The sequence below is a fragment of the Canis lupus genome, chromosome 3, assembly GCF_003254725.2.
Source record: "Canis lupus dingo isolate Sandy chromosome 3, ASM325472v2, whole genome shotgun sequence".
Lineage (NCBI taxonomy): Eukaryota > Metazoa > Chordata > Mammalia > Carnivora > Canidae > Canis > Canis lupus.
Genome location: NC_064245.1, coordinates 64,710,758 through 64,725,077, shown reverse-complemented (window position 1 = coordinate 64,725,077; position 14,320 = coordinate 64,710,758). Strand labels below are relative to the sequence as shown.

The 14,320-nt window shown below is 41.8% G+C and overlaps 1 protein-coding gene across 6 annotated transcripts in view; it reads left to right on the top strand.

Moving 5' to 3' along the window:
* Positions 1-14,320, top strand: part of BST1 (bone marrow stromal cell antigen 1) — a 37,571-nt gene that overhangs the window by 18,417 nt on the left and 4,834 nt on the right. For 3 of the 6 annotated variants that reach the window (XM_049108602.1, XM_049108601.1, XM_049108604.1), the window contains 7 exons: positions 541-676; positions 1,785-1,867; positions 5,358-5,434; positions 5,995-6,087; positions 9,361-9,447; positions 10,743-10,802; positions 12,532-14,268. In XM_049108602.1, coding sequence (XP_048964559.1) covers positions 541-676; positions 1,785-1,867; positions 5,358-5,434; positions 5,995-6,087; positions 9,361-9,447; positions 10,743-10,802; positions 12,532-12,688 — 693 coding nt within the window. In that variant the 3' untranslated portion in view covers positions 12,689-14,268. Of the gene's footprint in view, positions 1-540; positions 677-1,784; positions 1,868-5,357; positions 5,435-5,994; positions 6,088-9,360; positions 9,448-10,742; positions 10,803-11,201; positions 12,491-12,531; positions 14,269-14,320 lie in introns of those variants that run through there. The other 3 variants (XM_035714132.2, XM_025436944.3, XM_049108603.1) reach the window with 2 other exon arrangements.

Below are 14,320 nucleotides of genomic sequence, written 5' to 3'. Positions count from 1 at the left end.
TTCCAGATGTGGAAACTCAGGCACAGGGCTACGACATGTCTTGTTCAAGATTGCACATGTAGTGTATAACGGAGTCAGGATTCAAACCCAGGTCCTTTGGTCTTTTTTAAAGTCAGGGATAAATATATATATTTACTACTGAGAAAGTACTTTGTTAATGTGTGCATGATGTGGTCGCAAGGGTGGGAGAGATCATGGCACTCTGAATGGGTAAACAAAGAGAAAGAAAAAGAAAGTGCAGTTGTCAGGCAAGGTGGAGTCGAATAAGAAATGGACTGCCTGGGGACACCTGGGTGATTCAGGGGTTGAGGGTCTACCTTTAGCTCAGGGCTAAGGACGTGTTCCCAGGGTCCTGGGATCGAGTCCTGCGTCAGGCTCCCCATAGGGAGCCTGTTTCTCCCTCTGCCTCAGTCTCTGTGTCTCTCATGAATAAATAAATAAAATCTTTGAAAAAAAAAAAAAAGAAACGCACTGCCTGACTGAAAAAAAGATCTACTTTGATTTCATTTTCATGTTAATTTTGTGTTTGTTTTTCCTTAGTCCCTGTTCTGGGAAAACAACCACCTTCTTGTCACTAGTTATGCAGAGAATGCCCGTCGCTTTGTGCCTCTGTGCAGTGTTCTCTACGGCAGGATGGGTGACTTTCTGAGCTGGTGTCGACAGGAAAATGCCTCTGGTAAGACTCCAGACAAATCAGAAGCAAAGTCCAAGCTTCTGGTTAAGCATTTCTGCTAAATGCTTTCCTATGCATTTGTCTTATTTGATTTCCTCCAAATCCTCTGAGGTAGACAGTAATAATGATTAATAATAACAATAACAGAGAGAAAGCACTTAACTTTTGCTGGGTACTCTCTCAGCACCTGACATATATTAGCTAGTTTAATTGCTGCCACAGCTCCAAGAGATAGATCCTCTCCTAATCCCTGTTGTGATAAATAAGGAAACTGAGGCACAGCAAGGTTAGGAAACTTACTGAGGAATGAACAGCCAGGAAGCAGCAGTAGATTGGCTCCAGAGCACATGCTTCCATCCCTGCCCAAGCTGGCCTCAGGACTCTCATTTACCAGAAGGGGACACTGAAGTTTAAATGTTATAAAATTTCAGTTTTCTGGCTAAGGACTATCACTTTCTTGGTGTATTTTTGTTGGATTTACTTCCAAAACCAGGGCTAACTGGAGAAGGTGCTTCATCCAACAGAGCAAAAAAAAATTTTTTTGTTTGTTTGTTTTTAAATCACTTCACTAGATCGTCAGTAAAGAAATAGCCAAGCTAAGATGCTGATGCTTGGTAGTCAGCAGTCTCACTCATTAGCCAGCTGCTTGGGTCTCTGCCTTCCTCACATCTGTGCTGAGCAAAATGACACCTGTCTTCCTATCACAGATTGGGTTCTTTGTGGATTGGGTCAGCAGAACTGTGAATGTCAAACTTGTAAACACAGGCCTAATAGATTTTATAATGCCAGCAAATATTTTAAATTAATTCTTCTCTGATAAAATCTTTTTAAAGATTTTATTTATTTATTTATTTATTTATTTATTTATTTATTTATTTATTTATTTATTTATTTATTTGAGTGAGTGAGTGAGTGAGCACGAAACAGAGCATGAGCAGAGGGAGGGGCAGAAGCAGACTCCTAGCTGAGCAGGGAGCCCAACGCAGAGCTCAGTCCCAGGACCCTGAGATCATGACCTGAGCTCAAGGCAGATGCTTAACCAACTGAGCCACCCAGGTGCCCCTCTGATATAATGTTTGATATGAAACATGTTTATCTATTTTTCCCTTAGAACTCGATTACCAGTCCTGCCCTACATCAGAAGATTGTGAAAACAACCCTGTGGATTCTTTCTGGAAAAGGGCATCTATGCAGGTTAGCTTGGGAAGGATGGCTGGGGGACTGAGCAAATAAATGTGGGACCCTTGAACATGGGACAGAGGGGTTCAGAGACTGAGCCATCAGGTCATGATTTCACTTCTCCAAGCCTCTCTTTCCGTCCACGTTCATCACATTTTGATTCACTCCATCTGCTCCATAAAGGTGTGAGGGCTTAAGGAGCTTGAATACTTAGTGCAACACCCAGCAGAGCCAACACAGTGAGTGTTGGTATAGATGAGGGCATGGTGACTACTGGTACTATCATGTTGTGGCTGCTCTTAGTATTTTCAATCAATGTGAGTTTGACTGCTATGTAAATGGGGTGGCCCCTGTTTTATGTGAGGCCCTGGGATACCTGAGATCCAGATGTGGGGGGTCAGAAATGTCCTCAGGACTGCTATTCATGAGAGGAGGTGATAGGAGGTGATAGGTAACAGGTGAGTGGAGGATAACCTGGAGACACAGAAATGGCCCATTACTGAAGGTCTATTCCCCAGAGCATCCTGCCACCAGAGATGATGATAGCTTATTAAATGTTAGCTCTGTTGACTAGGAGGCCAGTGGATCTCAGGGTCCTGCCACCCACCACTAGCATCTCCCTTTCAGGGCTGTCCATGTCCCTTTTTGTCCTATTCTGGATCTCTGGGGGTCCACTGAGTCCATTGTTCATCAGAGTGAGGTGACTTTGGTGAAATCCTCCTCCACACTGTGGTTTGGAAGAGGGCAGGGGGCAGGCTCCAGGCAAAAGGCACACTGTTCATTCCTGTGCTCTTCTGCTCCAGTGAGAGCACCCTGTTTGTGCTCACTACCCCTAGACTCCATTTCCAGTGCACACTCCTCAGTGAGCAATGGACTGCCAGAGCTCCTCATGGAGGCTACAGGGGCATCATCAGCTGATTGTGGGATCATAATAGCAATTCCGGGGCAATGTCAATATTCTCATAAAATAACCATGTATCTTCTCAGCTGATCTGCCTGACTTCAAAGTGTGTGCTCCAGGGATGCCTGGGTGGCTCAGTGGTTGAGCATCTGCCTTTGGCTGAGGTCGTGATCCCAGGGTCCTGGGGTCAAGTTCCATATTGGGCTCTCTGCATGGAGCCTGCTTCTCCCTCTGCCTGTGTCTCTGCCTCTCTCTGCGTGTCACTCATTAATAAATAAATAAAATATTTAAAAAGAAAAACAAAGTGTGAGCTCCAAAGCACCATTCTAGACTTTCTCCAACTTTAGAATCTAAGAATCATGCTCACATCTTATGAGCCCTTAGAATGTACTGGATTGTCTATGTACAAGGAGTACAGGTAGTTTAGTGATGAGGAAAGGGTCTGAACTGTAGCAGAGAAGTATTCAATACATGTTAATAATTCTTATTTTTATTGTATTTTTATTTATTTTTTTAAGATTTTAAAAATTTACTTATTTTAGAGAGCATACACATGAGTAGGGGGGCACAGAGGGAGAGAGAATATCAAGCAGACTCTGTATTGAGCTCAGAGCCTGGCACAAGGGTTCCATCTCACAACCCTGAGATCATGACCTGAGCTGAAACCAAGAGTCAGATGCTTGGGCCACCCAGGTGTTCCAATAATTATTATTTTAAATGTTTTAATCTTTACAACAATCCTATGAGGTTAGGGACCCTTATGATCCCTATTTTATAGATAGGAAAAATGAGGCATAGAGAGATCAAGAAACTTAAGCTGACTTATTTTATTTATTTATTTGTTTGTTTATTTATTATCTTTCTATTCAGCTTATTTTTTTAATTTTGTTTATTTATTCATGTGAGACACAGAGAGAGACATGGAGGGAGAAGCAGGCTCCTCGCAGGGAGCTCGATGTGGGACTCCATCCCCAGACCTAGGATCATGCCCTGAGCCAAAGGCAGATGCTCAACTGCTGAGCCACCCAGTTGTCCCTCTATTCAGTTTATCAAGCAGGCTTATTCCAGAGCTAATAAGTGGAGAAGCCAGAGAGCAAATTTTCAACCACTACATCATATAGCCTTATTGTATCTGTATGCATTTTTTTCTTATCAATGTAATAGCTGCTTAGGATAGAAAAAGGACAGATAATAGAAAATACAGATAAGAGAATTAATTATGTATATACTTATTGCCTAAAGGCAACCTTGTCAGCATTATGGTTTTCAGACCTTGGCATTTGTGGATTTGACCATGACCACTAGCACTCACTATTTGGAAGCACCCAGAGTTATGAATGTGTATTGTTGAGGTGTGTGACATGAGGTGTATTGTTGCTCCGCTGCTGCTGGTATTGGGCATCACTTTGCTAGATAGTTAAGTCTAGTCATGGCTATCTTGGTGTTACCTGCCTTCCCAGCCCCCCACCTCTCTCCAGTATAAACATTTTATTAGGGAAATTGTATGTTCCGGTAGTATTTTGAAGTGGAGATTTGGGAACTTCTCTGTACCTATCTCTTCCTTGAGAATTTTGAGGGGAGTTAACTCACTTTTGCCCATTTATTTTTGGCATAGGAGAGCTCACGCTCTGTCTTCCTAATATTGCTTTTTGCTTTATATGTAAGTACTTCCTATGCTTTTGCAAGTCTTTTGCAGACTTTTAGTAATGGCTAGCTGATATTTCAGACATTTAAGTACTATGGGTTATTTGTCATTCCTTTGTTGTTGACTATTTTAGATTGCTTGCAAACAATGGTGCGGTACACACCTTTGTGCACAATGCTTGTGATGATCCTTAGAACTGTTTACAAAATATGTCTGGCTCAGCTTATACATGGTTTGTATTCCCCTGCCTGTTGAACTTACTTGTTTGTGACTTGCACTGACCAATGAGATGTGAAAGGGAGTGTGTGTGATTTCCAGGTGAAAATGCTTAAAAATTGGTCTATGATTTACCACTGTCTCCTTCTCCCTTCCTTGACAATCAGTGACTTTGTAGATATGGACTCTTCATCAGCTTAGGTCCTAGAGCAAGGACATGTGGAGCAAAACCCCAGTAGACTTGTGATAAAGAAGTAGGGTGAGCATGACATAAATCTTTGTTGTTTAAAGCCATTGTGATTTTGAGGTTGTTTGTGACAGCAGCATACTTTAGTCAATTCCAGCTGATGTAGTGCTGGGAACTGATCATTTCTTTTTTCTCTCTCTTTTTTTTTAAGATTTTAAGTCCAGTGTGGGACTTGATCCCAGGACCCTGGGATCATGACCTGAGTCAAAGGCAGACGCTCAACCACTGAGACACCCAGGTGCCCTGGGAACTGATAATTTCATGTGGTTTTCCTAGAGGGGATTCCCAGCCATGTAATCACAGAGTCTATGACTTTTTGACATTTCAAAGCAATTTGCTTTCCAACATATGCCAGTTGCATCCCTATCAGCTGTATGAAATATCAAATTTAGTATATCTTTGCTAATATTGAGGATTGTCAATTTAAAATAATTGCTCATTTCATGGCTAAAAAATGATGCGTTAATTTATTCATAATACTTGTTTCTTCTTACAGTATTCAAGGGATAGTTCTGGGGTCATCTATGTCATGCTGAATGGTTCAGAGCCAACAGGAGCCTATCCTGTTAAAGGGTAAGAACACCAACATCAACAAATACAACAAAGACTGTCAAAATGTTTATTTCGTTTTTTCAAATAAAAGCTTAAGAAAACTGTCTTAATCACCAGCATAATGCTTGCTTTTGTAAATTTAGGTAAAACAGAACAATTGAATGACCTGGAAGTCAGAGCCATGTCTATATATTTCTGCCACTAGCAGCGGATGAATGCATGAATGAAATAAATAACCTAAATTTTATAGCTAAAAATACCCCCACAGAACACCCTGAAAGCTTTCCAACAAAAGTAATGTGTAAATCAACTAACAATGAAATGGGAAAAGTATCCTATTGCTTTAGGAGTTTAAGAAATGTCAGATAGCCTGGGTGACTCAGTCAGTTAAGCATCCCTGACTCTCGATTTTGGCTCAGGTCATGATCTCAGGGTCATGAGATGGAGTCTGGCATCTGGCTCTGCATTCTGTAGAGTCTGCTTGAGATTCTCTCTCTCCCTCCCCCTCCTTGCACTCTCTCTCTCTCTCTCGATTTCTCTAAATAAATATCTTTTGAAAAGATGTCTTTCCTGTTTCTCAGCTTTTTTGCAGATTTTGAAATTCCCTACTTCCAAAAGGATAAAATCACACGAATTGAGATCTGGGTTATGCATGAAATCGGAAGACCAAAAGTGTAAGTCAAGGTGTTATGATGATGGCAATTGTGCAGACATGCTTCTCTTGAATATGATACAGTCAAGTCCATTTTACATTTTTATTTTTTTGGGAAACAATTGTGTTCTCTAGTTGGTAATGGGTAAAGAAAGACAAGGTTTTGACTTTTTGGAAATGCCCCTAATCAGTCCTGAGCCCAGAGAGAAGACCTCCTCTATTCAGTTACTATTCTCAACCAAGGAAAATGGGTGTTCCTTTCTGATCTACCTGGGCAGTGCTGGATAGGAGAGTTTGTTTTGCATTCCTTTGGGTCAAAGCCAGTTTCTCCTCCTGATTGTTTGAAAGCTCCCACCAGGAATTCTCAGAATTGACCCAAGGACTATGCAAAGATTTTACTCTTAGAGAACAACCATTTCCACAACTGGACCTCTGATAACTGGCCAAGGAAACCGTGAGGTCCATATTTTCTGGAAAACCACTTGAGTTTTTATAAAGGTAAGCCTGAAGTCATTCTTCTCATCAGTGAGGAGCATTGCTGGAAAAACTGAAGTTAAGAAATATAAGCCCAGATGATTCAGAGAAAAGCCAAGGAGGCCAAGCCTGGTTTAAGCTGTGCAGCATGATGGAGTTTCAGAGGCCAGAGCATTGTTGTTCAGAGCATTGATGAAAAGCATTTCCAACCCCAATGAGTATCCTCTGGGAGAATCTTAGCAACTTCCCCATTTCAGGCCCCTAGAACCCTCTAAAACTCACGATATAATGAGTAGTTATTTTTTCCTGTCTCTTAGACAGGAGATTAAATTTGCAAATGACTTACTACATAGTAGTACCAGGATCTTCATTCTCTTCCCAGAAGACAAATTATTTTTTATGTTGCATAAAAAACAGTGCATGTTATTTTTCTTATTTCTGTGGGAAGTTGCTCTTTGTCTAGAAATTATGCTTCCTTATTGTTTTAACGTTTCTATCAGAGAAAGCTTGCCCTTTGAACCTATGTCTAGTGAGATAAGGAAATTGCAATTCAACATTTTTTTGGGCCAACATCTCTGCTACAGGCGAGATTATAAAAGGGCCCAGAGCACGTGATTGGCCACTGTATGTTTGTGCCACAGAGTGGAGTTATGGGTTATGAGCTAAGGAAGTGAGGGTCCTGAACTGCTCAGATTTTAGCGGAAAACAACAACAACAAAAACCAACTTGTGGACAAAGAGCTAAAAACAATGTGGCTGATACCTGCTACTTGCTTATGGTTAGCATTGTTTTAGCTGTCATTATTCGAAATAAATAGTAAAATAATCCATTGACCTCTATGTCCAGGTGTTTTGAAACCTCCACGTCATTGCTTTCTAGAAAATTCTCAGTAGTGAGCTTGTCCTGAAGAAGGACTTCATCCCAGATTTTGGTTATGTTCTCAAACATGATATACACTCAACACCTTGCCCTCATCATTCCTGTAATACCTAGAATTCCACTTCTTTTGTGAAAACTTCCTCCAAACATTCATCTCAACTCTCTGTATACTCCCTCTCTATTAGTGTTATAGTGGGGAGGGTGTTTTCCTTTCATTCCAGGTAAACTGAGGGAGGGCCTTGCTTGTGCTATGAATGCCATGCCTACTAGCCACAGCTGGGAGTATCATATCTGTGCTATTTGCCCATGCTCAATTATGGCCACCAGGAGGGCAGGACTGTCAGTGAATGAGAATGTGGGGAAATGAACACTCACACTCTGCTCTCATAGGGTGGACAGCATAGGGTGCAATTTGGCACTGCCTATGTTTGGAAAAGAAACAACAAGCCCAATTAATGTGACCTTGTGTATCAACTGTATTTAAATAACAACAACAAAATAACAATAGGAGTAGTAAAAAATAAAAAAAATAAAAAAAAAAACAAAATAACAATAGGCCCCAAATGGAGTCATTCGTCCCCAAAATAGCAAACCAAGTTTCAACCTCTCCCAAAAATGTGACCTTTACCCAGTCAATCTAAAATATTCTGATCAGCAGCAGTGAGGTTGTCTACATACTGCGTCCTTGCCTTTCCCTTCCCCCCGCTGCCCCCAAGAGAAGATAACCTGGCCTGAAACAATCCTTTCTTTTCTTTTACTTATAACTTCCTTGTCACACCCTCCTGACTGCACAAAACCTTCCATTTACAAAGGACTCCTCTGAGTGCTTGTCTGTTTACTAGAAGGGATGCGCTCTATTCCTGATTCGTTGAATAAAGCTAATTAGATTTTCAAATTTATTTAGTTGAACTTTTGTGCTTTAACACTATCAAGGAGCCTTAAATTGCTTTCAAAACCTTGGTGCCAGAAAACCTACTTCCAGGAATTTATGCTAAGGAAGCAAATAATTATGGATGTGTTTGAAAGTGAAACTATAACAAGGTTAGTTTTAGTGTGACATCAAAATATAGGACTCAGGATGCCTGGGTGGCTCAGCGGTTGAGCATCTGCCTTCGGCTCAGGTCACGATCCCGTGGTCCCAGGATCGAGTCCCACGTTGGGCTCCCTGCATGGTGCCTGCTTCTCCCTTTGCCTCTGTCTCTGCCTCTCATGAATTAATAAATAAATTCTTAAAAAAAATTATAGGACTCATCCTTAATCCTCAACAAGAGGGGACTGGTTTTATGAATCATGTTCTGATTATGTAAGGGAGACCATGCAGGAATTAAAAATAATGGCAGAGAACTACACACACACACACACACACACACACACACACACACACGGGCCAAAGCAGAATACAAAATGCATTGGACAGCAGAAGTCTATTGTTATATTTCCAAAGTCTTGTGGGAATGAATGTATTTCAAAAGTTTAGAACAATATACATCAAAATGTTAGCAGTTAGCTCTACTGTTGTGTGAATTTGGGGTGATTTTTCTCCTTGTGTTTATTTGCATTTTTTGATAATTTTTGATTTGTATGTTCTTGTTTTCACTTAAAGCCTAACCTCACACTGCCAGTAGGCAGCACAGTGCTGCCCTGGGGCGTTCCTGAGCTGTGTTCATGGGTGGGGTTGTGATACACCTTGTGGCGCACTGTGCATGCGCCAACTTGGGACCTCCCAGTGCGCTGCATCCGCAAACTTTGGTCCTCAGCACCCCGCCTCCTGGGATGCCAGGGGTTCCCCCACAAGAGGCAGTTTTCAGGTCACTTTCCTGTGTTTCCTCAGAGAGGAAAATAACCGGGGAGGCCCGTGGTCATAGGAAATTTTAATTCGTCTAGAAACAGCTTCCTTTTTTCTCCTTGAATTTTACTTATATTATATGTTTTTCTATTTTAGGGAATCCTGTGGAGAAGGCAGTGTGAAAATCCTGGAAGAGAGACTGAAGCAAATGGGTTTTCAGTACAGCTGTATTAATGATCACCTGTAGGTGGTATATCATAATCAGTGTGCAATTTCAAAGGTGGAGCAGTGATTTTGGAGGGCAAGGGGCTGTTGAATGGGATCAGCTCTGAGGACCATGGGACTGTGGGCTGTCAGTGGGTGTAAGGGCTGGGAGTCCCTTCTGGCCAGGGCTCTGCCTGGTTCCCACCCACTTTTGTCCAGAGGCCTTTGTAAAGATGCTTCAAGGACAAATAGAAACCTCCTTTCACGCATGCATGTCCTGTTTCCCCACCCTTGCTTATGGCAGGTGAGTAACCTAAGAAGAAGCACTGGGGTCCCTGCATCTTTGGATGCCATGAATCCTTGCCCAAGATAGGTGCTTAGGGTGGGTTTGCTTGAGGTTTTTACAGAGAGAGGCATCTTACTAGTAGACCAGTAGGAAAATAATAACAGCTACCCTTGATCGAGCTCTTTATGGACTAAGCACATTATGTACTTATAATCAGGTGTTGCCTGAGGGCTTTCCTGGTTCTTGGAAATTTAAGATTTTATTTATTTATTTTGAAGAGAGAGGAAGAAAGAGCAAGCACAAGTGGGAAGGGGCAGAAGGGGAGGAGAGGGAGAATCTCAAGCAGACTCCACGCTGAGCAGCTTCTTTGCTGAAGCCTGGGCACCAGTCATCACCCGTGGGCTTCAAGTTCAACCTTCTGGCCAAAGACCTCATCAGGAGGATCTTCCAAGGGCAGCCTGGGTGGCTCAGTGGCTTAGCCCCTGCCTTCAGCCCAGGGTGTGATCCTGGAGACCTGGGATCGAGTCCCACATCAGGCTTCCTGCATGGAGCCTGCTTCTCCCTCTGCCTGTGTCTCTGCCACTCTTTCTCTCTGTGTCTCTTATGAATAAATAAATAAAATCTTAAAAAAAAAAAAAAAGGAGGATCTTCCAAGAGAGATTTTACATCCTTACAGAAGTGGTTCCATGCTTGGGCTCTGGCATGAGCTTCAAGGTTCAAGTTCATCTCCACAACTGCTACTGTGTATACTTGGGCAAGTTACTCTGATCAGCTTTCTCAGCTGTAAATTGGGAATGGTAATACCTGCTCCATTTGGTTGTCGTGAGGATTCAATGACATAGTCTGTGTAAAATCCATAATCAGGTTTCTTGGTACGTAGTAAGTACTCAGTCAATGCTGGCTAATATTTTTAGGAAGAAATGGTTTGTGTGTTCTTCAAGGTATCCCTTGATACTTTGTATCCCTAGTACTTGGCAGGCCCACCATAAATGTTTAATGAGTGAAAGTCACTTAAATAATCCCTTAGCTATTTCTTTTCATTCTGCAGACCGGTGAAGCTCTTGAAGTGTGTAGACCACAGCACTCATCCTGACTGTGCCTTGAAATCGTAAGTAGATGTCTGACCCAACCTCCTTGCTTCCTCCAGATAACTAGGCCTTTCCTTCTACAGAACACGGATGAACTGCAGCATGACTTCACACCCATGCCCTATAATAAACTGGCTGCAGAGTAAGTTTTGTGCTTCTGCACTGCACTTTGCAGTCTCTCTGAGCCATTGGATCAGTGCAGGTTTAAATGAACACGTGCCCAAGTGAGCTGAACTCCTGCCATGTTGGCAGAGCAGAGCCTGCCCTGATGCAGCAGTTACAGACTGCATGTCCATGCAATCCTCATGTCCATAGGATCCATTCTGTCATCTACAAGAGGAAGAGTATTAATCAGGGCTGCATGCCAGACACTGTGTTGTGTGCATTACATAGAATATTTTGTTCATTTTTATAACTAGCCATTGGAAAGAGAGAGACAGATGCAGAGAGAAAAGGAAGAAATATGCAGTCACCTACTGGGACCAGCCCGGCCATCACCTACCTGGATTACTGAGTAGACCCTAAGGAGTCTCCATGCTTCCACTTTGTCCCATCCCTCATGGCTTCTTTTAAACCCAGCTGCTAGAGTTAGCCTTTTATTTTATTTTTAAAAATACTTTATTTATTCATGAGAGACAGAGAGAGAGGCAGAGACATAGGTAGAGGGAAAAACAGGCTCCCTATAGGGAGCCTGATGCAAGACCCGATCCCAAGACCTTGTGATCATGACCTGAGTCAAAGGGAGATGCTCAACCACTGAACAACCCAGGTGCCCCTAGCCTTTATTTTAATTGTTTATTAGGGAAACTTCCAAACAACACATAGAGTGTAGTTCTTTAACAATTTAGTCATGTGATTCATCTGCTCACAACTCTGCAGTTGTTCCTTCGCTGAGTCAGAGCAGAGCATCCGGCCCTGGCCCATTTCACTCAGACTTCTTTCCTGCTCCCTTCTGCTTTCTGCCCCTCAGCCACAGTGGTGTCCTGGAACATGCCAGGCACATTCTTGCCCCAGGGCCTTTGCCTACACTGTCCATTCTGCCTGGAAATCCTTCCCCTCTCTGTCCATGTGGCTCTCTCACCTACTTTATTAGCTCCTATCTTGCCTCCATGAAGTTATGTTGACCCCGGTACTTGAAATTACAGCCTGCACCATAGATTGTTCTGTGAAACCCTTTATGATGCTCTACTTTTCTTTCTATAGTGTTTATCATCTTCCGACATACCTGCTCATTAAGTTTATTCTTTACTGCCTGTCTCCCACATGTTAGAACGTAAGCCCCAGAAGGAACAGGGACGTTTACCTGTTTTGTTCACTGATGGATATGCCCCAAGAGATTAGCATGTAGCCTGTAACCTGGTAGGCACTTAGAAATGAATGAGTGAATGAACAAATGATTGGTTTCAACTCTGAGCAGGCATGGATTTGAGACAAAGAATGTCTCAATTCAGCCAGGCAGTTGAAAGGAATAACAAATGTCCTATAAGACTTGGAGACACATCTGGTTAGTATTGTATATATAAGTTCCAGATTTTGATTGCAAGAAACAGAAACTAATGGCTCACTTAGGTGGAGAGAAGAGGAAAAAGGTTGTTGGGGGGATTTAATAGGATAGGTAATCCAGTGAGCTGAGGACTTCTTCAAAAGGCCTGGAGAGGTAGATATCCTTAGTGTTACAGTATAACTTAGTTTTTTTTTTTTTTTTTTTGTAACTTAGGTCTTTATGGTTTTATTCCTTGTCTCCTTAAGTAGACTGTCAGCTTTCTACAGATACAGATCATGCAAAGTTTCTTTTTGTGAAACCATGGCACCCTACACGGCCATTGCTGAAACAGGCAGGTGGTGCCACCCTGGCACACTGTGCTTCAGTTTACCTCCTCTAGTGCAGAACGTGTCAGGTGAGTGAGGGTGGCTCTCCCTACCTGTCCTCAGGAATTTCTGAGGACTTTGGACATGTCGGGCTTCCAGGCTGGCAGTCTGGAGTCATCATCTTGTTTCCTTTCAACCACATTCCTGGAAGGTGTGCAATGTGATCCCATGGGTTAAGTCATCTCTTAAAGTCATTCAGGACTGGCTAGAGCCAGAAATATAGCCCAAGTCTATATGTCAAGTCCTCGTTTTTCCCACCAAACCACACTGCCTCAAGATGTCACTGTGGTTCATACCACAGCAGATAAGGAAGGGATTTATTTAAAGTACCCAATCTGCTCTTTACTTTGGGCATTCTTCTAGCAATTGTTGAGTAGATTTATTCATGACAGTTCTTTCCCAATTCCATTGAATGTCAAGAATAAAACCCTCTTTCACTCTGCCAGATTTTCTTCCACTTTCTTTATCCTGGAAGGAATTTTACTTATCTTTCTCTCTCTTTCTTTTCTTTTCATTTACTTAAAAATTTTTTTTAATTCCAGTAGCCAACATATAGTACATTATTAGTTTCAGATGTAGAGATAAGTAATTCATCAATCACATGTAACACCCAGTGCTCATCATATCACATGCCCTCCTTAATGCCCATAACCCTGATCTCTTTTTTAAACAACTTAACTAAGAATATTGATGCATGATTTGCAGATGATCCCCCAAATGGCAAATATGGAGAATTATTTCATCTTTCTTATATAATGAGATGCAAATTTAATGAGGTACAATTTTCACCTCAACATCTTGGATGTACCTTAGCCAAAAATAGTGAAAAAATATTTTAAGAGTGTTATTTAATGCTTGATGCCATTGTAAGTTTGTAAATTGCTTTGGGAGAACAATTTGACAATATATATCAGGAATTTTAAAAATATTCATGATCTTTGACCTAAAGTCAGACCTTAGGGTACTTCTGATACTCTCTTTTGTTGTTCTTGTTGTTTTCTAAGATTTTATTTATTTATTTGACAGAGAGAGAGTGCACAAGCAGGGGGAGCAGGAGAGGGAGAAGCAGGCTCCCCACTGAGCTGGGAGCTGGATGTGGGGCTAGATCCCAGGACCCCAGATCATGACCTAAGCCAAAGGCAGATACTTAACTGACTGAGCCACCCAGGTGCCCTTGGTACCCTCTTCTAATGAAACGATTCAGAATGTGGGCGCAACCTATATGCTCAAAGATGTTCACGAAAGCATTGTTTATAATACTGAATCCAAAGTTCAAGCATTGGAAGCTGGACCTAAATATCCAATGAGAAATGAGTGGTTACATCAAAGGATTACATTTACTGGATGGAATAGAATGTAAATATTGTATGTAGATTATATCTCCATAAAACTGAGTTGGGAAGAACAGTGGTGGGATAATCATACAGCAATATGGAGAAATTCTCATGAACAATTAAAGTGAAAAAATATGTAGGAAACAACCTTAAAGGCTAATAGGCTCTAGTTTTGGCCAAAAATTCAGTACAAGGGTAATCTGTGGGATTGGTGATGATATGAGAAAAATAGATGTACTTATGTTATTGAAATAGGACTCACTGTGTCAGTCAGCATCAAGGAGAAACATCAAATCTCTCATCTTGGCCTGAATTCTCTGTCCAAAATGAGTTGT